We start from the raw sequence: 26,458 nt of genomic DNA on the forward strand, positions 1-26,458 counted from the left end.
ATAATCCTCTCCCTTCAATAGCCACCGTGCTAAACTGCTGCTACTGGAGACTGAGATCTGGGGCTCCGTGGTTAAGACGGCACGACCATAGTTCACTCTGCGGCTCATGGGGAGTAGCACGGACAGTACTAGGCATTTCCTGGGCCGTTTAAGGGGGCAAGAGGCGGCTTCACCAGTAGCCTAGAACATCCCAAACCCTTGGCTCTCTCTTTGGGACTGTACCTCCCCTTCCTCCTAACTCTCATCCTTCACTGTTATTTCTAATCTGCCTCCCTGAGGCTGAGCACCTTCCTCACTCTGCCATGGTCAAAGGTTTCTCTCCTCTAGGCATTCATGCCTGGACTCCTAATTTGGCCTTGCTTGCCCTATTGATCTACTTCTTTATTGGCTTGATAGTATCAAAGTGCTTGGTTGTAGCAAGTTGTTCCACGGCCCGGCCCCTTGGAAAATGTATGCAGGGTCAAAGTTGGAGCTGGTAGCGCTCCCTGTAACCGACAAATCTTTTCAGCTTGTTTTTACCTTTGCTTCTCAGCAATTGCCTGGTCCATGTTTTTGAAGATGTCTTTAAACAGGTTACAACTGGATCGGCTGTTGATAGCATAACCGTATCCTCTCTTCCAGTACTGCTTGAGATCATTTAGGTATTCCAGTACCTGAAATGAAATTTGTTTTTAAATCTCTTTAAGCGAAAATCTGCATAACCTGCTCCCCTCTGCGAGTATTATTCATTCATTCAATTGTATTTATTGAGCGTTTACTGTTTGCAGAGCACTGTACTAAGCGCTTGGGACAGTTCAACAATAAACAGACACATCATTCAATAGCTCCAACACGTGTCTGTGGATCTTGCCCTGTTGGGGATACCTGGGAAGCCTCAGGACTCAGGGTTCTTGAAATTCACAACAGTAATTATGGTACTTGTTAAGCGCTTACTATATGCCAAGCACTTTTCTATCTAAGCACTGGGGTAGATGCAAGTTCATCAGGTTTGGACATAGTCCCTGTCCCACTTGGAGCTCACACTCTTAATCGCCATTTTACAGATGAGGGAACTGAAGCACAGAGAAGGGAAGTGACTTGTCCGTAGTCACATCACAGGCAGGCGGCAGAGCCGGGATTAGAAACCAGGTCCTTCGGACCCTCAGGCCCAAGCTCCATCCGTTAAGCCGTGCTGCTTCATAATACACAATGCAGACTTCCCTGGAAGCTCAGACTTTACAGCCAGGCCTGATGCTGTTAGACTGTATGCTCCTTATCAATCATTCGTTATTTGCTGAGCGCTTACTGTGTGCAGAGCACTGTACTAAGTGCTTGGGAGAGTACAATGCAACAGAACCAGTAGACACGTTCCCCGTCCACAACCTGCTTACGGTCTGCGGTGGGGGGATCCCTGCTCCTTGTGGCCTGGAATCACATCTTTTTTTTTCTGATGGCATTTGTTAAGCGCTTATGTGCCAAGCACTGTTCTACGCACTGGGGGATACAAGGTAATCAGGTTGCCTCATATGGGGCTCACAGTCTTCACCCCCATTTTACAGATGAGGGAACTGAGGCACAGAGAAGTGAAGTGACTTGCCCAAAGTCACACAGCAGACAAGCGGCAGAGCTGGGATTAGAACCCATGACCTCTGACTCCCAAGCCCGTGCTCTTTCATTCATTCAATTGTATTTATTGAGCGCTTACTGTGCAGAGCACTGTACTTGGGAAGTACAAGTTGGCAACATATAGAGACGGTCCCTATCCAACAACGGGCTCACAGTCTAGAAGGGGGAGACAGACAACAAAACAAAACATGTAGACAGGTGTCAAAATTGTCAGAACAAATAGAATTATAGCTATATGTACATCATTTACAAAATAAATAGAATAGTAAATATGTACAAGTAAAATAAATAGAGCAATAAATCTGTGCAAATACATATACAAGTGCTGTGGTGGGGGGGAAGGAGGTAGGGCAGGAGGAGAATGGAGGGGAGGAGAGGAAAATGGGGGCTCTGTCTAGGAAGGCCTCCTGGAGGAGGTGAGCGCTCAGTAGGGCTTTGAAGGGAGGAAGAGAGCTAGCTTGGCGGATGGGCAGAGGGAGGGCATTCCAGGCCCGGGGGATGACGTGGGCCGGGGGTCGATGGCGGGACAGGCGAGAACGAGGCACGGTGAGGAGATTAGCGGCGGAGGAGAGGAGGGTGCGGGCTGGGCTGTAGAAGGAGAAAAGGGAGGTGAGGTAGGAGGGGGCAAGGTGATGGACAGCCTTGAAGCCGAGAGTGAGGAGTTTTTGTTTGATTCGTAAATTGACAGGCAGCCACTGGAGACTTCTGAGGAGGGGAGTGACATGCCCAGAGCGGCGCAAAGATGATCCAGGCAGCAGAGTGAAGTATAGATTGAAGCGGGGAGAGACAGGAGGATGGGAGATCAGAGAGGAGGCTGATGCAGTAATCCAGTATGCAGTAATCCAGTCGGGATAGGATGAGAGATTGAACCAGCAAGGTAGCCGTTTGGATGGAAAGGAAAGGGCTGATCTTGGCGATGTTGTGGAGGTGAGACCGGCAGGTTTTGGTGATGGATTGGATGTGAGGGGTGAACGAGAGAACGGAGTCGAGGATGACACCAACGTTGTGGGCTTGTGAGACTGAGCCACGCTGCTTCCCCGAAGTAGTGTCTTCCAATTCTACTGCACTGTACTTTCCCAAGCACCTAGCACGATGCTCTGCACGCAGTAAGTGCTGAGCAAATACCACTAAATGACAGAAGGTTAGACTCCTTAAGCCCTAGGCAGAATTCTTAGACACTGTGGGATCAGATCCAATTTCTGGGACCTGGCAGGCCAACTCTTCACACTGCATTTGGCTCCACTACTGGCCAGCCCTTCGTCACCCCAGTCCTTGCTGCTTCCTCTCCCTTTTTTCCCTTGCCTCTCAAAACGGGGAGGGATTCTGTGAGATTCTGCATCCTATTAAAAGGATCTGTACCAGTACCAGAAAGCTTTTTTAACTACGCTATATTTTCCTGAGCATATGTGTTCATTTAACCTGGACCTTATATGGAACATTTAAAACTAAGAATATTATGGGTATGTTTTTAAATAAGCTACACCAAACTAAAAGCCATTGAAGGGCCACAAAAGCAACACCTACCTTAGCATCATCTGTGTCAAAGACGTCACACCAGGGGGACTGAACACCTTTAATAGCCAGATCAAATGAACAGGTGAAAAACGCCACTTGAATCAAATCTGAAGGGGGGAAAGAAAACGAAAAATTTACTTGTTGACTAGTTTTGTTCTGATATACAATGGTTTTGTTCTGTTATACAATGGAATCGTCTACAGACGGCACAAGAACTATTCTCCACAGATCTCATAATAAGCAGAAACTTGGGCCGGTTAAATTACTGAAATAGATTTAGTTACACTGGCCAGTTAGTGTTAATGGGCTAAACTGCATGAGAGACATAGCCCATTGCAATAATGGCTAAAAAGTGACCTCAACTGAACTTGTTTAATCACTTAATCCTAACTCAATTTCTTCAATATGAAATGAAGGCAATATTAGCCCATCTCAGGAAAAAGTAATAAATGTAAAAATGATTGCACAACACCGGGCTGATGTGATTTACATTTGCATTTACTGCTTCCAATTAAGTCACAGTTTCTGGAAATTGGCACCAACAATTATTTAATGCAAAACCAAACAAATTGACTGCCTCAATCTTCTTCTCTACCTGACTATTGAAAGCTAGTAAGTACGTGTTAGACTGTTTGGGAACAATGGCTTGCACACTGCAGAAAGCATCCAAAGGTTTGGATTGATCATCACAGAACAGTCACTATTTCCAAGTGTGGCCCCTTTCCAGACTGGAATTCTTTCTAGTAGGGATCTAGATGCTAATCCTCGTTCCGCCACTCACCTCCTGTGTGAACCTGGGAAAATTCACCATTTCTCTGCGTTTCAGTTTTACCATCTATAAAATGGGGAGGAAATATCTGTTCTCCCTCACCAGTAGACTGTGATCCCCAAGAGCAACAGGGGCTGTGTCTGACCTGATTAACGTGTAGTATAAAGTGCTTGGCACACAGTAAGCGCTTAAATGCCACAATTATTGTTATCATTACTTAACTCCTATTCAAACTGAAATGCTGTCTTCTCTGCAAGGAAAGAACACTTTTTTTTTTTTAAATCTTCTGTTTCTAAGTCTGGAAGCTATTCATACAAAACACAACATAAGAAACTAATTATTTACCAAGTATTGCCAGTCCAAATTTATGCACTTCTACAGTGAGATATATGAAAATAAAAACTAAATTGGAATAACTTAACAGTGCACCCACATGTTCCCTATAGGTTTCACAGGAGACCAGGGTGAATCTGTTGTGAAGAGTGTATATTTACCTGAATCTCTGAATGCTAGTGTGAACATCATGTCTATTATCTGTTCAGCAGTAGTGAGACCTCATCACTCCTCTGACCAAACTGACCAGGGAAGTTCAAGCAAAACTCTGTTTAAGGCCTTCTGTCCAATCCTACCAACAGCTTTCATGATGGCCATTTTAAAGCAGTTTACAGTAGAAAAAGAAAAACTCAAGCTAAGAACAATTCTTGTTTCCGTTAACATTTTGCAGGCAGCCTGGGGCAACCCCCGATCCCCGGCTCTAGCCCAGATAAAAGAGGTGGCGTGGGTGGGCATGTAGAAGCTGAGAAGAGGAGAGGATTGACTGTACAAGAAGATTGCCATCATGTTCAGGGAGGAGTAATAATGATAATGATAATAATAATTATAATAATAATTGTGGTATTTGTTAGGTGCTTACTATGTGCCAGGGCCCTGTTCTGAGCTTCGGGATAGATACAAGATAATTGGGTTGGATACAGTCCCTTTCCTACGTACGTTCACAGTCTCAATCCCCATTCTACAGATGAGGTAACTGAGGCACAGGAAAGTTGAGTGACTTGCCCAAGGTCATACAGCAGACAAGCGGCGGATCTGGGATTAGAACCCAGGTGCTCTATCCAGTAGGCCCCACTGCTTCTTCATGGCAGGGAAGCCTCTGCCAGTCAGTCTATCCACATCACCAGCAGATCTGAGTATAGACAATATTACATTGCAGATATTTTGCATAAACAATAGATCCTCCAAATCCCATCCTTGAGGACCTGGGGAGTTAATTTGTATCTAAAATAGGTAAAGTTAGTTTCCCCGTGTTATTTGATAAATTAGGACCAACCACACTAGCATTTTTTACAAGTTGTCAGAAGTAATCCCTTCTTTTTCACCCAAAATGTCTACACCTAGCGGCTTTTGCCACCTTACTCTCCTTGGATACTCCACATTCTGCTCTTTCATCACAAAAAGCAAACTAGGCAAAACAAGTAGTGAATGCTTACGTTTCGGCAGAAGAGAACACACTTGTATTTTGCACTACCCTAACACAATGGTTAATCCGAGCACTGCCTGAACTAAGTTTCCTCACTCTCCATTTCCTTAATTATGATTGTAGCTTTTAAATGCTTACTTTGAGTGAGCCAAAAGCTGAGGTAGCTTTAAGATATTCTGATCAGACGCAGACCCTGACCCCCATGTGGCTCTCAGTCTAACAAGGCAGAAAAAAGGGCATTTTATCCCCTCGGTATAGGTGAACCAACTGAGAAAAATTAAATGACTTGCCTAAGACCACAGAGCAAACAGGCAGGATGAGAATCCAGGTCTCCTAACTCCCACTTCATTCATTCATTCAATCGTATTTATAGAGTGCTTACTGTGTGCAGAGCACTGTACTAAACGCTTGGAAAGTACAGTTCAGCAATAGAGACAATCCCTGCTCATAAAGGGCTTACAGTCTAGAAGCGGGGAGACAGACATCAAAACAAGTAATCAGGCATCAATAGCATCAGTAGACTACGTTATGCTTCTTCAAAACTTTGGGTGTCTCTACTGGGGTTGGGACCACAAACAGCCCTGCTCTTTTAATCAATCAACAACGGCTCACAGTCTAGAAGGGGGGAAAAATAATAATGATATTTGTTAAGCACTTACTGTGTGCCAAGCACTGTTCTAAGCACTGGTGTAGATACAGGGTAAGCAGGTTGTCCCACGTGGGGCTCACAGTCTTCATTCCCATTTTACAGATGAGGTAACTGAGGCCCAGAGAAGTTAAGTGACTTGTCCAAAGTCACAAAGCTGACAGGTGGCGGAGTCGTGATTAGAACCCACGACTTCTGACTCCCAAGCCCGGGCTCTTTCCACTAAGCCATGTTGCTTCTCCTCCCCTCCCCTTGCACAGCCCCCACTCCTCTTCCCCACCCCATCCCTGTCATCCTGTTCCAGCACCACCCCTCGTCCCCCTCCCCGCAAGCTGGCCACCCCCTCAACTCCCTCCCCACCCCTCGTGCTGTCCCCTCCCGGACTCCCCCCTCCACAGTTTCAGCCAAGTGTGATCTGTGGAGGCCCCGCTCCATCATGGGGGAGCTTCCCTTTATCCTTGACCTGCTTCTGTCTAGGTCGCTCCTCCTCCGACCCATCACTGAAACCTGACTCTCCCCAGACGACACAGTCTCCCCTGCTGCTCTCTCCATCTCCCACTTCACTGGGAAAGGAGGAGGTGTCGGCTGCCTTCTCACATCCCAGTTCCGCTTTCGCACTTTTCCACCTCCCCCATCCTTTTCTTTCCCTCCCTCAGCGCTTACAGCAGTGCTTTGCACATAGTAAGCGCTTAACAAATACCATTATTATTATTATTATTATTATTCTTTGAGGCCCATGTCATTCACCTCTACCACCCCCTCCAGATTCTAGTAGCTTTCATCAACCACCCCCTCAGGTCCCACCTCCAACTTCTTTAACCATTTGGATCCCTTTCTCACATTCCCTCTCTTTCTCCACACCCGCTTTCTCAGGGACTTCAATATCCACACGAATGTTCCTGATGACCCTTCCGCCGCCCGCCTTCTATCACAGCTTAACTCCACTGACCTCCTGCTCCACCTCACCCATTCACCAACTTGGAGACACACTCGATCTCATCTCTAGCCACTGCACAATCTCCACCCTCACCAACTCTGAAATCCCTCTATCTGACCACAACCTGCTCCCTCGCCTCCTCTCCCACAAACCTCCTCCCGGTAAATCTGAACTATTCCCCTACAGAGACCTCTGATCTTTTGATCCCGGCCAATTTTCTCAACTCACCACGCCCCACTTAGCCTCCATACCCAAACCACCCTCCCTTGATGACCAAACAGATGCTCTGAACATCACCCTCTCTACTGAACTCAACTCACTCTCTCCCCTAGCCCTTCGTCGATCTCGTACCACTAAGCCACGGCCCTGGATCACCTGCACAGTCCGCCTCCTTCGCTCTTTCTCACGCTTGAGCTGCAGAGCTCCGCTGGCAGAAATCTACATATCTGGCTGACTCTTCCCACTTCAAGTTTATCCTTGCATGCTTTGACTCTGCTCCCTCCTCTGCCTGGCAAAATTATTTTTCCACCCCTTGACACCCATGCCCATTGTCCTCACCAGTTGTTCCGGACATTAAACTCCCTCCTCAGGCCCCCCGTCTCCTCACCTCCCCCAGCCCTTGCCAAATGACCCGGCCGCCTACTTTATTAAGAAAATTGATACTATCAGGCGTGAGCTCCCTAAAATCACCCCGTCCCTCCTCAATCCCTCCCCTTTCCAATATGCTCCTCAACTCTCCCATCCTTCCCAGCAGTAGCTCCAGAGGAGATCTCCAGCCTCCTCACAAAAGCCACCGCCCCCTCCACCTGCGCATCTGACCCCATTCCTTCTCACCTTATCGAAACTCTCACCCCGTCCCTTCTTCTCTCCCTAAAGGCCACCTTCAACTGTTCGCTCTCCACTGGCTTCTTGCCCACTGCTTTCAAACATGTCCATATCTTCCCCATCTTAAAAAAAACCCTTCCTTGGCCCCATGGCTCCCTCCAGTTATCGCCTCATCTCCCTCCTACCATTCCTCTCCAAACTCCTTGAATGAGTTGTCTACACCTGCTGTCTCAAATTCCTCTACTCCCAATTTTCTCCTTGACCCTCTCCAACCTGGCTTCCATCCCCTTCAATTAACAGAAACTGCCCTCTCAGAGGTCACCAACGACCTCCTCCTTGTCAAATCCAACGACCTCTACTCCCTCCTAATCCTCCTCAACCTCTCAGCTGCCTTCGACACGGACCACCCCTTCTCCTGGAAATGTTATCCAACCTCGGCTTCACTGACTCCGTCCTCTCATCTCTCTGGACGTTCATTCTCAGACTCCTCTGCTTCCCACCCCAATTGTTGGGGGGAGTGGGGGTCCCTCAAGGTTCAGTTCTCAGTCCCCTTCTATTCTCCATCTACACCCACTCCCTTGGAGAACTCAATCGCTCCTATGGCTTCAACTACCATCTCTAAGCAGATGATATCCAAATCTACATCTCCAACCCTGATCGCTCTCCCTCTTCGCAATCTCACATTTCCTCTTGCCTTCAAGACATTTCTATTAGGATGTCCTCTCGTCACCTCAAACTTAACATGTCCAAAACAGAGCACCTTATCGTCCCACCCAAACCCTGTCCTCCCCCCAAGTTTCCCACAGCCGTAGACGGCACCACAATCCTTCCAGAACCTTGGCGTTATCCTAGACTCCTCTCTCATATTCAACCCACGTATTCAATCCGTCACTAAATTCTGTCGGTCCCACCTACACAACATCACTAAAATCCGCCGTTTCATCTCCATCCAAACTGCTACCATGTTAATACAATGACTGATCCTCTCCTGCCTGGATTACTGCATCAGCCTCCTTGCTGACCTCCAGCCTCCTGTCTCTCCCCACTCCAGTCCCATACTTCACTGTGCTGCCCAGATCGTTTCTCTACAAAAACGTTCAGGACACGTCACCGTGCTCCTGAAAATCTCCAGTGGTTGCCCATCCACCTCCACATCAAATGAAAACTCCTCACCGATGGCTGTAAACCTTGCCCCCTCCTATTTCAACTCACTACTCTCCCACAACCCAGCCCAACACTTCACTCCTCTAATGCCAATCTTCTCACCGTGCCTCGATCTCACCACCAATCCTTCGCTCACATCCTGCCTCTGGCCTGGAACTCCCTCCCACCTCAAGTCCGACAATTACTCCCCCCGGCCCCCTCTTCAAAGCCATATTGAGGACGCATCTCCTCCAAGGGGCCTTCCCAGACTAAGCCTCTCCTTTCCTCCCACTCCCTTCTGCAGCACCCTGACTTGCTCTCTTTGTTCTTCCCCTGCCCCAGCCCCACAGCACAGGTGTACATATCTGTAATTTATGTGTATCGACGTCTGTCTCCCCCTTTCTAGACTGTGAGCTTGTTTTGGGCAGGGAATGTGTCTGCTTATTGTTGTACGGTACTCTCCCAAGCGCTCAGTAGGATGCTCTGCACATGGTAAGTGCTCACTAATAAAATAATAACAAATAGGAAATCAACAAATAGGAATGAGTGAATGAATCTGCTCTCCCTATCACTTACTTTAGGCACCCCATGAGGGTCCCTTCTTAATGTCTTCTATCGCCCCCAGCTCCTTTCTCAAGTAAAATGATTAATCAATACTATTACAGTCTAATCAATACTACAAAGACTCTTGGCCGTAGAACAACTAAGTTGGTTAGTGTAACAAAGCAACTCTCAGGATTTTAAAAGGAACAATTCTGAATTCACACATCTTCCCTGATTTCCCAGGTAAAGCTGCTTGATTGGACTTTAAAGAGACAGGCGTCTAGGCATTACCTGCATTTAAATCATGCGCCGGCACCTGCAGACGAGCTGCGACCTTCTTCAAAACGTTTTGCATTTCTGGTCCATTTTTGAAGGCGTCTATTTGGTGAAGCGCCGTGGCATTCTCTTCCACTTCAGTTATAAACTTCTCGCAATGATCAAAAAACCTCATTAGCTTATCATTAATCTCGGGTGCCTCACACTCCACGTCTGCAAGAAAAGAAACACGGAAAACATAAATCCTTCAGTGGGTACATACCTCTTAGTTACTGAGTGGCTTCAAGGCTGTCCATCACATCGTCCCCTCCTACCTCACCTCCTGTCTCTCCTTTTCTAGCCCAGCCCGCACACTCAGCTTCTCTGCCGCTAACCGTCTCTATATGTTGCCGATTTGTATTTCCCAAGTGCTTAGCACAGTGCTCTGCACACAGTAAGCGCTCAATACGACAATTAAATTGACTCATCTGAATATGTGTAAGTATTCAGTGATGATGAGTGAAAAAAATAGTTCAGATTCAACTAATGTTTTCTGCTCTTGGTGTGACTCAGTTCATTAATTGAAACCTATGTACTGCAAGCAAATATCTGTAGAGCAAAAGAGGTTTTTGAAGTGGATTTTCAAGTAAAATAAGTGCTACTTAGTAACCCCGAGGTATACCAAAATTCCACAGAACAGTGAACCAAGCTTTTTGGAAAAACGAAAGCATCCATCCAAGTAGGCTAGTCAGCTGAATTAAAGAGCAGGGAGACATATAATCCATGGGAGGTGGGGAGATGGAGCTGACTGCCACTGTTCCAGACAGTACTATCTGAGTCAGCAACGGGAAAGTTACTGCAGACTTCTAATTTCAGGGTCAGAGTTCTATGAGATGAAGCTTGCCTCTTTGATTAATATAAAAGAAAAAAAAACAAATTTAAATATAACCTGAGTTACCTTCGGTTTGTAATTTGGGCAGCCATTTCTTCCAAAGAATAATACACACTACGTGAGATGGGGACTGTGTCCAATCCTATTTCCATGTATCCACCCCAGCGCTTAGTACAATGTCTGGCACATCGTCAGCATTTTTAACAAATACCACCACTACCATTATTATTACCAGAAGACCCTACGCAAGCAGTACTGATTGTTTTCAAACAATTTCCACCCTTTTCTAGCTAAAACTGTTTCATCGTGGTCATCACGTGCCACACTTAACAGGACAAGAGCAATCAATCTATTACTAACAAACTCAAATCAAGTAAAAGGAATGTAATACGGTGCCCAAGAAACTGCTCAACAATTAGATGAAGTTGGGGAACTGTTAATAAAGGGCGGGAAATAAGGCATTAACTCAGTGAAGCACAAGTTCCAAGATGTGAGGATTTCTGGCAGACTTCGGCGGCAAGCGGTGACAATCAGAAATAGGGGGAGTTTTTTTGGAGCGGAGATCTCTGTTCTTCCTTAGCTCCGTAAATGAATGGCAACAAGGACTCAATCAATCATATTTATTGAGGGCATTCTGTGCGCAGAGCACTGTTCTAAGCGCTTGGGAGTTCGATAGAACAGACACATTCCCTGTCCACAGTGAGCTTAAGGTCTAGAGAGGCAGCATGGCGTAGTGGATAGAGCACAGGCTTGAGAGCCAGGTCACGCGTTCTAACCCCACCTCTGCCACTTGTCCGCTGTATGACCTTGGTCAAGTCACTTTACTTCTCTGTGCCTCAGTTCCCTCATCTGTAAAATGGGGATGAAGACTGTGAGCCCCATGTGGGACAGAGACTGTGTCCAACTTGATATACCTGTGTGCACCCCAGTGCTTAGTATGGTGCCTGGAACACAGTAACCATTTAACAAATAATAATAATAGCATTTATTAAGCACTTACTATGTGCAAGGCACTGTTGTAAGCACTGGGGAGGTTACAAGGTGATCACGTTGTCCCACGGGGGGCTCACAGTCTTCATCCCCATTTTACAGATGGGAGAACTGAGGCAAAGAGATGACTGTGTGACTTGCCCTAAGTCACACAGCTGACAATTGGCGGAGCTGGGATTTGAACCCATGACCTCTGAATCCAAAGCCCGGGCTCTTTCCTCTGAGCCACACCGCTTCTCTGATACCGCAATTGTTATTATTACGGAGGGAGACAGACATTAACATAAAACAATAAATTACAAATATGTTCGTAAGTTCTGTGGGGATGGGGGGGGATGAATAAAGGGAGCGAAACTGGGCAAAGCAGAAAGGAGGAGAAAATGATGATGATGATGATGATAATAATGGCATTTATTAAGCACTTACTATGTGCAAAGCACTGTTCTAAGCACTGTTCTAAATGAAATGAGGGCTTGGCCAGGGAAGGCCTCTTGGAGGAGATGTGCCTTCAATAGGGATTTGAAGGTGGGGAGAGTAATAGAAAAAAATATATTTGTAAGCTAAGAAGAAAACAAAGAATTGAACACAGCTCCAGACTATGCAAATAATCAAGTAGGATGGCCTTCGTGTGTGGTGTTGACGGGACTGTGCCTAGTGTTTGGCACATAGTAAGAGCTAAACAAATACCACAATTACTATTATTATTTGGGCCTTTTCAATTATACACATGGATAAAATCTCACTGCCAGTAATGAACTACGGAGAACAAACAAGTAGAACCTGTCCTGCTTGAAACACATACAAAGTTATGAGTTCGTCTTCTGGTAAGGCACTGACTACCTCCCTTTAAAAAGTAAAAAATAAAAAAAAAACTAGGAAAGCACAACATTCTCCAGATATATTAAAAGGAAATTTTACTCATCTGGGGAATGTTGTACTTCGATGGTAGTAAATGTGGTAGACTGGTTCCCTGACCACAAGCTTCCAGTCTGCCATAAAGCAGCTTAACTAGAGAAGCAGCTTGGTTCAATGGAAAGAGCCCGAGCTTTGGAGTCTGAGGTCATGGGTTCAAATCCCGGCTCTGCCAACTGTCAGCTGTGGGACTTTGGGCAAGTCACTTCACTTCTCTGTGCCTCAGTTACCTCATCTGTAAAATGGGGATGAGGACTATGAGCCCCCCCATGGGACAACCTGATCACCTTGTAACCCCCCAGCGCTTAGAACAGTGCTTTGCCCATTGTAAACCCTTAATAAATGCCATCATTATTATTATTATAATGGACAGATACGATTGACTGAATTTGCTGCTTCTTCAAAAGGTGGAGTATCGAGACCAGGACCCAATTCGGCAGGTTCCTCCAGAAGGTCCAACACTTCAGATAAGGAAAGTGATTTGGATGCAAGATTGAAGGCACCTGGTGGCTCGGGTAGTTTACTCATTCATTCATTCAATCATATTTATTGAGCGCTTTCTGTGTTCAGAGCACTGTACTAAGCGCTTGGGAAGTACAAATCGGCAACAGAGACAGTCCCAACCCAACAACAGGCTCACAGTCTAGAAGGGGGAAACGGACAACAAAACAAAGCAAGTAGACAGGTGTCAATACCATTAGAGTAAATAGACTTATAGCTATATACTCATCAATAATAAAATAGAGTAATAAATATATACAAACAAGTGCCGTGGGGATACACAAGTGCTGTTTATAATTGGAGAATGTTGGCGAGGAGGAGGCAATTCTGTCTTCGCTGAAAAGGGTGTTTCTAGCAAAGCGACCTTCCAAATCCATAGCTGCTAATGGATTCTTCCTGGCCCAGGGACACTCTGAGTGTCATTTACCTTCTGCGCTTAGCATAAAGCTTCCCCCCCCCCCCCCCACCTTTCTTTGATGTAGTCCTTACTTTAAATGGCAAGATGAGACCACAAACAATGAAGTTCTGGAAAACAGTCAGCCTCCTGGCACTGAAGGGATGCTCACCTCAACAGAGTTACAGTGGGTGGGGGGCCCACAAGAAGAAGGAATGCCAGTAGGATACCCAAACAGCTGCTCTACGGGGACACGAAATTGGGAACCTGAAAGGCCGCAGGGATACACTTCGAGCACCCAGCGAGACGACGTCTCGGACGATGCTACGTCACAGCTAAGAAGTAGGAGTCGGCTGCCGAGGACAGACCAGAATGGTGGTCTGTTATTAAGAAAAGAACGGTTCTGTTTCGGCAAAAGCTTTGAAAGGGCTGAGATACAAGGATGCAAGTGGAGTGTTCTGCAAACAGTAAGCGCTCAATAAATACAATTGAATGAATGAAGAGAGCAAACAGTGCCAGGGCCTGCAAACACCAAACATAAAATCAGAACAAGGGGCAGCCTCTTTGTCTGCCTAGAGAGGCCGGGACTGAGAGTCCCACTCGGCCTTTCCAGTCACCCAATCACTCACTCACAGGTAAACTTCACCATCGGTGATGTCTTTTTCAAATGAGAAGGAAAACGATCCACCTAATGAAATGTGCTGGCTGAGGGACTATCCTTTAAGCAGTCTTCACAATGGCATTTGGAACAACAACAGGGAGACGCTTGCAACAGAAGTTACACACCCGATAACGTATACCACCACGCCCACGCAAACTAGGCAGAGTGCACACAAGGAATGCTTTGTTTTCTTTTTTTAAAAAAAAAAACAACATCAGCGGCAGCTTCTGAAGAGCTAGGTATCAACAGAGGACAGCAGAGGAACATCACACGCCAGGCCCAAGTGCCTCCTAACCGCTTCAGTTTAATAGCATCAAGAGCAGTTGGTCCAGGCGGGAAGAGCACGTGGGAGTCAGGAGATCTGGTTTCAAGTCCTGATGGGGCATTCCAGGAGCCGGGCAACTCGCCCAGCCGGAATCTCGAAATACGGCTGGCTCACGTGGACGGTCCAAACCGCAGCGGTTCCCGAGGCAACTGTGTCCCTGGTCACGGCACCGTGGCATAGCATCCCTACTATGCTGCGGTCGCTTTGGTCCCGCGCTTCAAAAACCCTCCTGTGCCCCCTCCATCCCGAGTGCCTGCCACCTACATGTTGCACTCTCAATCAATCAATCAATCGTATTTATTGAGCGCTTACTGTGCGCAGAGCACTGTACTAAGCACTTGGTAAGTACAAGTTAGCAACATATGGTGACAGTCCCTACCCAACAGTGGGCTCACAGTCTAAAAGGGGGAGACAGAGAACAAAACCAAACATACTACCAAAATAAAATCTCAGCCACCATTTGACGGAACGCTCCATCATCACCAAGTGCAGAGCCCCGGGAAGACAGAATAGATAAGGGGAGGGGGCTGAACTCTCAGGATTTGCCTCCCCTCTCCTTTGAGCTCCACTTTATCCATTGACAGAATGGAGACTAAGGGTGGCTGGGCGTTAGTGGCATCCCAAATGAACAGGTAACGGGATGTGAGCAACAAGTTTGGGAAAGACAGAACATGGAACTTGTTTCAGAGCAGCGGTTCTCAACACCCTTTCCCCCCCTTTACCCCTAACACGCCTACTGTTTCAACGCACGCCCTTTTCCCTCTTCTTTCACGCTTCTCTCCTCCTTAGTGGGGGAGATCACGCTTCCCCTAAGGCAAAAGTTGAAGGATTTTTGTCCCGTTGAAAAAAAACCGAGTTGGAATCTAACGTCTTCATTCCTGGAGAGGGTAAGGGGTGAGGAGAAACTGCGGTAAGCCCTCAGTAAGTGCCCCAAAACTGTTGGGCCCCAGGAGAAAAGCAGGAGGACAAGGCGAAGGGGATTTTGGTAACAGGCACCCGTTCGGGGTCGGGTCTCTATATGTTGCCAACTTGTACTTCCCAAGCGCTTAGTACAGTGCTCTGCACACAGTAAGCGCTCAATAAATACGATTGAATGAATGAATGAATGGCCTGGGAATTGGCCGTCGCCCCCTCGCTTTGGGGAATACCGTGGTGGTGGAGAGAAAGCAGGGGCCAGGAATTAGACAACTGTCCCACTGTCCTCTCCCAGGCGCTCAGTGCGGCGTTCTGCACACATTAAGTGCTCGATAAACGCGATCGATTGACTGGACGTCTGGGGACGGGGCTTGGAAGTCTGCTGCAAGGCTGAGGCTATGGCGGGCCGGAGCTCATGCAGCCAGGCTGGGGGGGGTGGGAAGCCTGGGGGGCCGCGGGGCCCGAGGACAGATACCTACGTAGATCACAGAAGCAGCATGGGCTGGGGTTACTATGTGCCAAGCACCGCTCTAAGCGCTGCGGGAGATACAAGGTCGACAGGGTGCCCCCCGTGGGGCTCACAGTCTTCATCCCCATTTGGCAGATGAGGAAACTGAGGCACAGAGAAGTGAAGTTATTTGCCCAAAGTCACACAGGCTGATAAGTCACAGAGCCGGGATGAGACCCCACGACCTCTGACTCCCAAGCCCGGGCTCTTTCCACTGAGCCCCGCTGCTTCTCTGTCCTCATCCGTCCGTTGTTGGGTAGGGACCGTCTCTACCTGTTGCTGACTTGCAGTTCCTAAGTGCTTAGTCCAGTGCTCTGCAAACAGTAATAATAATAATAATAATAATGATGGCATTAAGTGCTCACTATGTGCAAAGCACTGTTCTAAGCACTGGGGAGGTTACAAGGTGATCGGGTTGTCCCACGGGGGGCTCACAGTCTTCATCCCCATTTTACAGATGAGGTGAGGCCCAGAGAAGTGAAGTGACTTGCCCAAGGTCACACAGCTGATAAGCGGTGGAGGTGGAATTAGAACCCATGACCTCTGACTCCCAACCCGGGCTCTTTCCACTGAGCCATGCTGCTTCCCAGAATGAATGAATGATAATAACGATGGCATTTGTTAAGCGCTTACTATGTACAAAGCACTGTTCTAAGCACTGGGGAGGTTACAAGGTGATCAGGTTGTCCTACGGGGGGCTCACAGTCTTCATCCCCATTTTACAGATGAGGGAACTGAGGCCCAGAGAAGTGAAGTGACTTGCCCAAGGTCACATAGCAGACATAGAAGCAGCATGGCTCAGTGGAAAGAGTCCGGGCTTGGGAATCAGAGGTCATGGGTTCTAATCCCGACTCCGCCACTTGTCAGCTGGGTGACTTTGGGCAAGTCGCTTCACTTCTCTGGGCCTCAGTTATCTCATCTGTAAAATGGGGATGAAGACTGTGAGCCCCCCGTGGGACAACCTGATCACCTTATATCCCCCCCCCAGCGCTTAGAACAGTGCTTTGCACATAGTAAGCGCATAATAAGTCCCATCGTTATTATTCTCTGGGCCTCAGTCCCCTCATCTGTCAAATGGGGATGAAGACTGTGGGCCCCACGTGGGACAACCTGATCACCCTGTATCTCCCCCAGAGCTCAGAACGGTGCTTGGCACATAGTAAGCGCTTAATAAATGCCATCGTTATTATTCTCTGGGCCTCAGTTCCCTCCTCTGTCAAATGGGGATGAAGACTGGGAGCCCCACGTGGGACAACCTGATCACCTTATATCCCCCCAGCACTCAGAACAGTGCTTGGTACATAGGAAGCGCTTAACAGACACCATCATTTTGTTTTTATTCTCTGTGCCTCAGTTCCCTCCTCTGTCAAATGGGGATGAAGACTGTGAGCCCCATGAGGGACAACCTGATCACCTTGTATCCCCCTCCAGCGCTTAGAACAGTGCTCGGCACATAGTAAGCGCTTAACGGATACCATCATTTTGTTTTTATTCTCTGGGCCTCAGTTCCCTCCTCTGCCAAATGGGGATGAAGACTGGGAGCCCCACGTGGGACAACCTGATCACCTTGTATCCCCGCCCCCCAGTGCTTAGAACAGTGCTGAGCAAATGGTAAGTGCTTAAAAGATACCATCATTTTGTCTTTATTCTCTGGGCCTCAGTTCCCTCATCTGTCAAATGGGGATGAAGACTGTGAGCCCCACGTTGGACAACCTGATCACCTTATACCCTCCCGGTGCTGAGAACAGTGCTTGGCACATAGCAAGCGCTTAATAAATGCCATCATTATTATTGTCTGGGCCTCAGTTCCCTCCTCTGTCAAACGGGGATGAAGACTGTGAGCCCCACGTGGGACAACCTGATCACCTTATATCCCCCCGGTGCTGAGAACAGTGCTCGGCACATAGGGAGCACTTAATAAATGCCATCATTATTATTGTCTGGGCCTCAGTTCCCTCCTCTGTCAAACAGGGATGAGGACTGGGAGCCCCACGTGGGGCAACCTGATCACCTTGTATCCCCCTCCAGCGCTTAGAACAGTGCTCGGCACATAGTAAGCGCTTTACAGATACCATCATTTTGTATTTATTCTCTGGGCCTCAGTTCCCTCCTCTGCCAAATGGGGATGAAGACCGGGAGCCCCACGTGGGACAACCTGATCACCTTGTATCCGCCTCCAGCGCTTAGAACAGTGCTCAGCTCATAGCAAGCGCTTAATAAAAGCCGTCATTATTATTGTCTGGACCTCAGTTCCCTCCTCTGCCAAGTGGGGATGAAGAGTGGGAGCCCCATGTGGGACAACCTGATCACCTTGTATCCCCCCTCAGCGCTTAGAACAGTGCTCGGCACATAGTAAGCGCTTAACGGATACCATCACTTTGCTTTTATTCTCCGGGCCTCAGTTCCCTCCTCTGTCAAATGGGGATGGGCTGGGCCCATAGTAAGCGCTGAACAAACTTGTACTTCCCGAGCGCTTAGTCCAGTGCTCTGCACGCAGTAAGCGCTCAATAAGTACGACTGAATGAATGAAGAAACGGCATGTTGATGCTGCTGATTACCCGGTGTGGGCGGTGGGTGAATGAGTGAAGAAAGGTTAGGGTGCTGCTGCTGATTACCGGAGAAGCAGCGTGGCTCAGTGGAAAGAGCCCGGGCTCTGGAGTCAGGTCACGGGTTCAAATCCCAGCTCCGCCAATTGTCAGCTGTGTGACTTTAGGCAAGTCACTTCACTTCTCTGGGCCTCAGTTCCCTCATCTGTCAAATGGGGGTGAAGACTGTGAGCCCCCAGTGGGACAACCTGATCACCTTGTAACCTCTCCAGTGCTTAGAACAGTGCTTTGCACATAGTAAGCGCTTAATAAACTCATTCAGTCATTCAATCGTATGTATTGAGCATTTACTGTGTGCAGAGCACTGTACTAAGCGCTTGGGAAGTACAAGTTGGCAACAGTATTTATTTTATTTTGTTAATATGTTTTGTTTTGTTGTCTGTCTCCCCCTTCTAGACTGTGAGCCCACTGTTGGGTAGGGACCGTCTCTATCTGTTGCCGACTTGTACCTCCCAAGTGCTTAGTCCAGTGCTCTGCACACAGTAAGCACTCAATAAATACGATTGAATGAATGAATGAACATATAGAGACGGTCCCTACCCAATGGCAGGCTCACAGTCTAGAAGGGGGGTGGGGGTGGGGGACAGACAACAAAAGACATATTAACAAAATAAAATAGAGTAAATATGTACAAGTAAAATAGAGTAATAAATATGTACAAACATATATACATATACACAGGTGTGGTGGGGAGGGGAAGGAGGTAAGGCCGGGGGGGTGGGGAGAGGAAGGAGGGGGCTCAGTCTGGGAAGGCCTCCTGGAGGAGGTGAGCTCTCAGTAGGGCTTTGAAGGGACTTGAGTTAGTGTCCTCTAGACTCTAAAATACTCATCCGGTACAACCCAACAAGGATAGCCTTGTATTTCTTAAGTGCTTACTATATGTGCCAGGCACTGTAATAAGCGGTGGGGTGGATATCCTTGTATTTCTTAAGTGCTTACTATATGTGCCAGGCACTGTAATAAGCGGTGGGGTGGATATCCCTGTATATATATATATTTTTTTATTTTTTATTTTATTTTTTTTTTTTTAATGGCATTTATTAAGCGCTTACTATGTGCAAAGCACTGTTCTAAGCGCTGGGGAGGTTACAAGGTGATCAGGTTGTCCCATGGGGGGCTCACAGTCTTCATCCCCATTTTACAGATGAGGTAACTGAGGCACAGAGAAGTGAAGTGACTTGCCCAAAGTCACACAGCTGACAATTGGCGGAGCCGGGATTTGAACCCATGACCTCTGACTCCAAAGCCCGGGCTCTTTCCACTGAGCCACGCTGCTTCTCGAAGTGCGCTGCTTTTCTTAAGTGCTTACTATGTGCCAGGCACTGTAATAAGCGCCGGGGTGGATTCACTCATTCATTCGTTTACTGTGTGCAGAGCCCTGTACTAAGCACTTGAGAAGTCCAAATCGGCAACATCTCAACCCCCATTTCACAGGTGAGGTAAATGGGGCCCAGAGAAGTGAAGCGACGCACTATTATTATTATTATTCATTCATTCAATCGTATTTATTGGGCGCTTACTGTGTGCAGAGCACCGTACTAAACACTTGGGAGGTCCAAGTCGGCAACATCTCAACCCCCATTTGACAGGTGAGGTAACTGAGGCCCAGAGAAGTGAAGCGACTCACTATTACTCTTATTCATTCACTCAATCGTATTTATTGGGCGCTTACTGTGTGCACAGCACCTTACTAAGCGCTTGGGAGGTCCAAGTCGGCAACATCTCAACCCCCATTTGACAGGTGAGGTAACTGAGGCCCAAGAAGTGAAGCGACTCACTCCGTGCCTGTTTCCTCATCTGTAAAATGAGGATTAAGACTGTGAGCCCCCCGTGGGCCAACCCGATGGCCCTGTCACCTCCCCGGCGCTTAGAGCGGTGCTTTGCACATAGTAAGCGCTCAGGAAGGCAGTCGGTGATTAAAAAAGCAATCGATGGTGATTAGAGAAGCAGCGTGGCTCAGCGGAAAGAGCCTGGGCTTTGGAGTCAGAGGTCATGGGTTCGAATCTTACCTCCTTCCCTTCCCCACAGCACCTGTATATATGTTTGTACACATTTATTACTCTATTTATTTATTTATTTTACTTGTACATACCTATTCTATTTATTTTATTTTGTTGATATGTTTTGTTTTGTTGTCTGTCTCCCCCTTCTAGACTGTGAGCCCGTTGTTGGGTAGGGACCGTCTCTATATGTTGCCAACTTGTACTTCCCAAGCGCTTAGTACAGTGCTCTGCACACAGTAAGCGCTCAATAAATACGATTGATTGATAGATTGTCTCTATATGTTGCCAACTTATACTTCCCAAGCGCTTAGTCCAGTGCTCTGCACACAGTAAGCGCTCAAAAAATATGATTGATTGATAGATTGTCTCTATATGTTGCCAACTTATACTTCCCAAGTGCTTAGTCCAGTGCTCTGCACACGGTAAGCGCTCAATAAATACAATTGATTGATTGATTGATTGTCTCTCTATGTTGTCAACTTGTACTTACCAAGTGCTTAGTCCAGTGCTCTGCACACGGTAAGCGCTCAATAAATACAATTGATTGATTGATTGATTGTCTCTCTATGTTGCCAACTTGTACTTACCAAGTGCTTAGTCCAGTGCTCTGCACACAGTAAGTGCTCAATAAATACGATTGATTGATTGATTGACTGTCCCCCTATGTTGCCAACTTGTACTTCCCAAGCGCTTCGTCCAGTGCTCTGCACACAGTAAGCACTCAGTAAATACGATTGATTGACCGTCTCTCTATGTTGCCAACTTGTACTTCCCAAGCGCTTAGTCCAGTGCTCTGCACACAGTAAGCGCTCAATATGATTGATTGATTGACCGTCTCTCTATGTTGCCAACTTGTACTTCCCAAGCGCTTAGTCCAGTGCTCTGCACACAGTAAGCGCTCAATAAATACGATTGATTGATTGACTGTCTCTATATGTTGCCAACTTGCGCTTAGTCCAGTGCTCTGCACACAGTAAGTGCTCAACAAATACGATTGACTGATTGATTAAATCCTGACTCCACCACATGTCTGCTGTGTGACCTTGGACAAGTCACTTCACTTCTCTGAGCCTCAGTTCCCTCATCTGGAAAATGGGGATGAAGACTGTGAGCCCCCCGTGGGACCACTTGATCACCTTCCTCCCCCCAGCGCTTAGAACAGTGCTCTGCACATAGTAAGTGCTTAACAGATACCATCACTATTATTATTATTATTATTGGGCAAGCCACTTAATTTCTCCGAGCCTCAGTCCCCTCATCTGTAAAATGGGGATGGAGACTGTGAGCCCCACGTGGGACCACTTGATCACCTTGTATCCCCCCCAGCACTCAGAACAGTGCTCTGCATATAGTAAGCGCTTAACAGATACCATCATTATTATTATGATCATTATTATAATTGGGTAAGCCACTTAATTTCTCTGAGCCTCAGTCCCCTCATCTGCAAAATGGGGGTGAAGACTGTGGGCCCCACATGGGACCACCTGATCACCTTGTATCCCCCCCAGCACTCAGAACAGTGCTCTGCACATAGTAAGCGCTTAACAGATACCATCATCATCATCATCATCATCATTATTATTATTATTATTATAATTGGGCAAGCCACTTAATTTCTCTGAGCCTCAGTCCCCTCATCTGCAAAATGGGGGTGAAGACTGTGGGCCCCACGTGGGACCACTTGGTCACCTTGTATCCCCCCCCCAGCGCTCAGAACAGTGCTCTGCACATAGTAAGCACTTAAAAGACACCATTATTATTATTATTACTATAATTGGGTAAGTCACTTAATTTCTCTGAGCCTCAGTCCCCTCATCTGCAAAATGGGGATGAAGACTGTGGGCCCCACGTGGGACCATTTGATCACCTTGTATCCCCTCCCAGCGCTCAGAACAGTGCTCTGCACATAGTAAGCGCTTAACAGATACCATCATCATTATTATTATTATTATTATAATTGGGCAAGCCACTTAATTTCTCTGAGCCACAGTCCCCTCGTCTGCAAAATGGGGGTGAAGACTGTGAGCCCCACGTGGGACCACTTGATCACCTTGTATCCCCCCCAGCGCTCAGAACAGTGCTCTACACATAGTAAGCGCTTAAAAGACACTATCATTATTATTATTATAGTTGGGCAAGCCACTTAATTAGATACCATCATCATTATTACTATTATTATTATAATTGGGCAAGTCACTTAATTTCTCTGAGCCTCAGTCCCCTCATCTGCAAAATGGGGATGACAGCTTGTATTCCCCCCAGCGCTCGGAACAGTGCTCTGCACATAGTAAGCGCTTAACAGATATCATCATTATTATTATTATTATAATTGGGCAAGCCACTTAATTAGACACCATCATCATTATTACTATTATTATTATCACCTTGCATCCCCCCCAGCACTCAGAACAGTGCTCTACACATAGTAAGCGCTTAACAGATACCATTATTATTATTATTATTATTATTATAATTGGGCAAGGCACTTAATTTCTCTGAGCCTCAGTCCCCTCATCTGCAAAATGGGGGTGAAGACTGTGGGCCCGCTTGATCACCTTGTACCCCCGCCTAGCGCTCAGAACAGTGCTCCGCACATAGTAAGCGCTTAACAGATACCATCATCACTATTATTATTATTATAATTGGGCAAGCCACTTAATTTCTCTGAGCCTCAGTCCCCTCGCCTGTAAAATGGGGATGAAGACTGTGGGCCCCATGTGGGACCGCTTGATCACCTTGTATCCCTCCCAGCGCTCGGAACAGTGCTCTGCACATAGTAAGCGCTTAACAGACACCATCATCATTATTATTATTATAATTGGGCAAGCCACTTAATTAGATACCATCATCATCATTATCATTATAATTGGGCAAGCCACTTAATTTCTCTGAGCCTCAGTCCCCTCATCTGCAAAATGGGGATGAAGACTGTGGGACCACTTGATCAGCCTGTATCCCCCCCAGCGCTCAGAACAGTGCTCTTCACATAGTAAGCGCTTAACAGACACCATCATCATTATTATTATTATAATTGGGCAAGCCACTTAATTAGACACCATCATCATTATTACTATTATTATCACTTTGTTTCCCCCCCAGCGCTCAGAACAGTGCTCTGCACATAGTAAGCGCTTAACAGACACCATCATTATCATTATTATTATTATAATTGGGCAAGCCACTTAATTTCTCTGAGCCTCAGTCCCCTCATCTGCAGAATGGGGATGAAGACTGTGGGACCGCTTGATCACCTCGTATCCCCCCCAGCGCTCAGAACAGTGCTCTGCACATAGTAAGCGCTTAAAAGACACCATCATCATTATTATTATTATAATTGGGCAAGCCACTTAATTAGATGCCACCATCATCATTATCATTATAATTGGGCAAGCCACTTAATTTCTCTGAGCCTCAGTCCCCTCGTCTGCAAAATGGGGATGAAGACTGTGGGCCCGCTTGATCACCTTGTATCCCCCCCACTGCTCAGAACAGTGCTCTGCACATAGTAAGCGCTTAAAAGACACCATCATCATTATTATTATTATAATTGGGCAAGCCACTTAATTAGATGCCACCATCATCATTATCATTATAATTGGGCAAGCCACTTAATTTCTCTGAGCCTCAGTCCCCTCATCTGCAGAATGGGGGTGAAGATTGTGGGACCGCTTGATCACCTCGTATCCCCCCCAGCGCTCAGAACAGTGCTCTGCACACAGTAAGCGCTTAAAAGACACCATCATCATTATTATTATTATAATTGGGCAAGCCACTTAATTAGATGCCACCATCATCATTATCATTATAATTGGGCAAGCCACTTAATTTCTCTGAGCCTCAGTCCCCTCATCTGCAGAATGGGGGTGAAGATTGTGGGACCGCTTGATCACCTCGTATCCCCCCCAGCGCTCAGAACAGTGCTCTGCACATAGTAAGCGCTTAAAAGACACCATCATCATTATTATTATTATAATTGGGCAAGCCACTTAATTAGATGCCACCATCATCATTATCATTATAATTGGGCAAGCCACTTAATTTCTCTGAGCCTCAGTCCCCTCATCTGCAAAATGGGGGTGAAGACTGTGGGACCGCTTGATCACCTCGAATCCCCCCCAGCGCTCAGAACAGTGCTCTGCACATAGTAAGCACTTAAAAGACACCATCATCATTATTATTATTATAATTGGGCAAGCCACTTAATTAGACACCATCATCATTATTACTATTATTATCACTTTGTTTCCCCCCCAGCGCTCAGAACAGTGCTCTGCACATAGTAAGCGCTTAACAGACACCATCATCATTATTATTATTATAATTGGGCAAACCACTTAATTAGACACCATCATCATTATTACTATTATTATCACCTTGTTTCCCCCCCAGCGCTCAGAACAGTGCTCTGCACATAGTAAGCGCTTAACAGACACCATCATTATCATTATTATTATAATTGGGCAAGCCACTTAATTAGATGCCATCATCATCATTATTATTATAATTGGGCAAGGCACTTAATTTCTCTGAGCCTCAGTCCCCTCATCTGCAAAATGGGGGTGAAGACTGTGGGACCGCTTGATCACCTCGAATCCCCCCCAGCGCTCAGAACAGTGCTCTGCACATAGTAAGCACTTAAAAGACACCATCATCATTATTATTATTATAATTGGGCAAGCCACTTAATTAGACACCATCATCATTATTACTATTATTATCACTTTGTTTCCCCCCCAGCGCTCAGAACAGTGCTCTGCACATAGTAAGCGCTTAACAGACACCATCATTATCATTATTATTATTATAATTGGGCAAGCCACTTAATTTCTCTGAGCCTCAGTCCCCTCATCTGCAGAATGGGGATGAAGACTGTGGGACCGCTTGATCACCTCGTATCCCCCCCAGCGCTCAGAACAGTGCTCTGCACATAGTAAGCGCTTAAAAGACACCATCATCATTATTATTATTATAATTGGGCAAGCCACTTAATTAGATGCCACCATCATCATTATCATTATAATTGGGCAAGCCACTTAATTTCTCTGAGCCTCAGTCCCCTCATCTGCAGAATGGGGATGAAGACTGTGGGACCGCTTGATCACCTCGTATCCCCCCCAGCGCTCAGAACAGTGCTCTGCACATAGTAAGTGCTTAAAAGACACTATCATCATTATTATTATTATAATTGGGCAAGCCACTTAATTAGATGCCACCATCATCATTATCATTATAATTGGGCAAGCCACTTAATTTCTCTGAGCCTCAGTCCCCTCGTCTGCAAAATGGGGGTGAAGACTGTGGGCCCCACATGGGACCACTTGATCACCTTGTATCCCCCCCAGTGCTCGGAACAGTGCTCTGCACATAGTAAGTGCTTAAATGACACCATCCTTATTATTATTATTATAATTGGGCAAGCCACTTAATTAGATCCCATCATCATATTATTATTATTATTATAATTGGGCAAGCCACTTAATTTCTCTGAGCCTCAGTCCCCTCGTCTGCAAAATGGGGATGAAGACTGTGGGCCCGCTTGATCACCTCGTATCCCCCACCCCAGCGCTCAGAACAGTGCTCTGCACATAGTAAGCGCTTAACGGACACCATCATCATTATTATTATTATAATTGGGCAAACCACTTAATTAGACACCATCATCATTATTACTATTATTATCATCTTGTATCCCCCCAGCGCTCAGAACAGAGCTCTGCACATAGTAAGCGCTTAACAGATACCATTATTATTATTATTATTATTATAATTGGGCAAGGCACTTAATTTCTCTGAGCCTCAGTCCCCTCATCTGCAAAATGGGGGTGAAGACTGTGGGCCCGCTTGATCACCTTGTACCCCCGCCCAGCGCTCAGAACAGCGCTCCGCACATAGTAAGCGCTTAGCAGATACCATCATCATCATTATTATTATTATTATTATTGGGCAAGGCACTTAATTTCTCTGAGCCTCAGTCCCCTCATCTGCAAAATGGGGGTGAAGACTGTGGGCCCCACATGGGACCACTTGATCACCTTG

The 26,458-nt window shown here is 46.6% G+C and overlaps 1 protein-coding gene across 1 annotated transcript in view; it reads right to left on the reverse strand.

Annotated features, from left to right (window-relative positions):
* Positions 1 to 26,458, reverse strand: part of MINPP1 (multiple inositol-polyphosphate phosphatase 1) — a 52,703-nt gene that overhangs the window by 24,790 nt on the left and 1,455 nt on the right. The window contains exons 2-4 of the mRNA XM_038743371.1: positions 9,752 to 9,949; positions 3,130 to 3,227; positions 520 to 653 (exon numbers count right to left, since the gene is read on the reverse strand). Of these exons, the coding sequence (XP_038599299.1) occupies positions 520 to 653; positions 3,130 to 3,227; positions 9,752 to 9,949 (430 nt within the window). The remainder of the gene's footprint in view (positions 1 to 519; positions 654 to 3,129; positions 3,228 to 9,751; positions 9,950 to 26,458) is intronic.

Source organism: Tachyglossus aculeatus, chromosome 3 (genome assembly GCF_015852505.1).
Source record: "Tachyglossus aculeatus isolate mTacAcu1 chromosome 3, mTacAcu1.pri, whole genome shotgun sequence".
Lineage (NCBI taxonomy): Eukaryota > Metazoa > Chordata > Mammalia > Monotremata > Tachyglossidae > Tachyglossus > Tachyglossus aculeatus.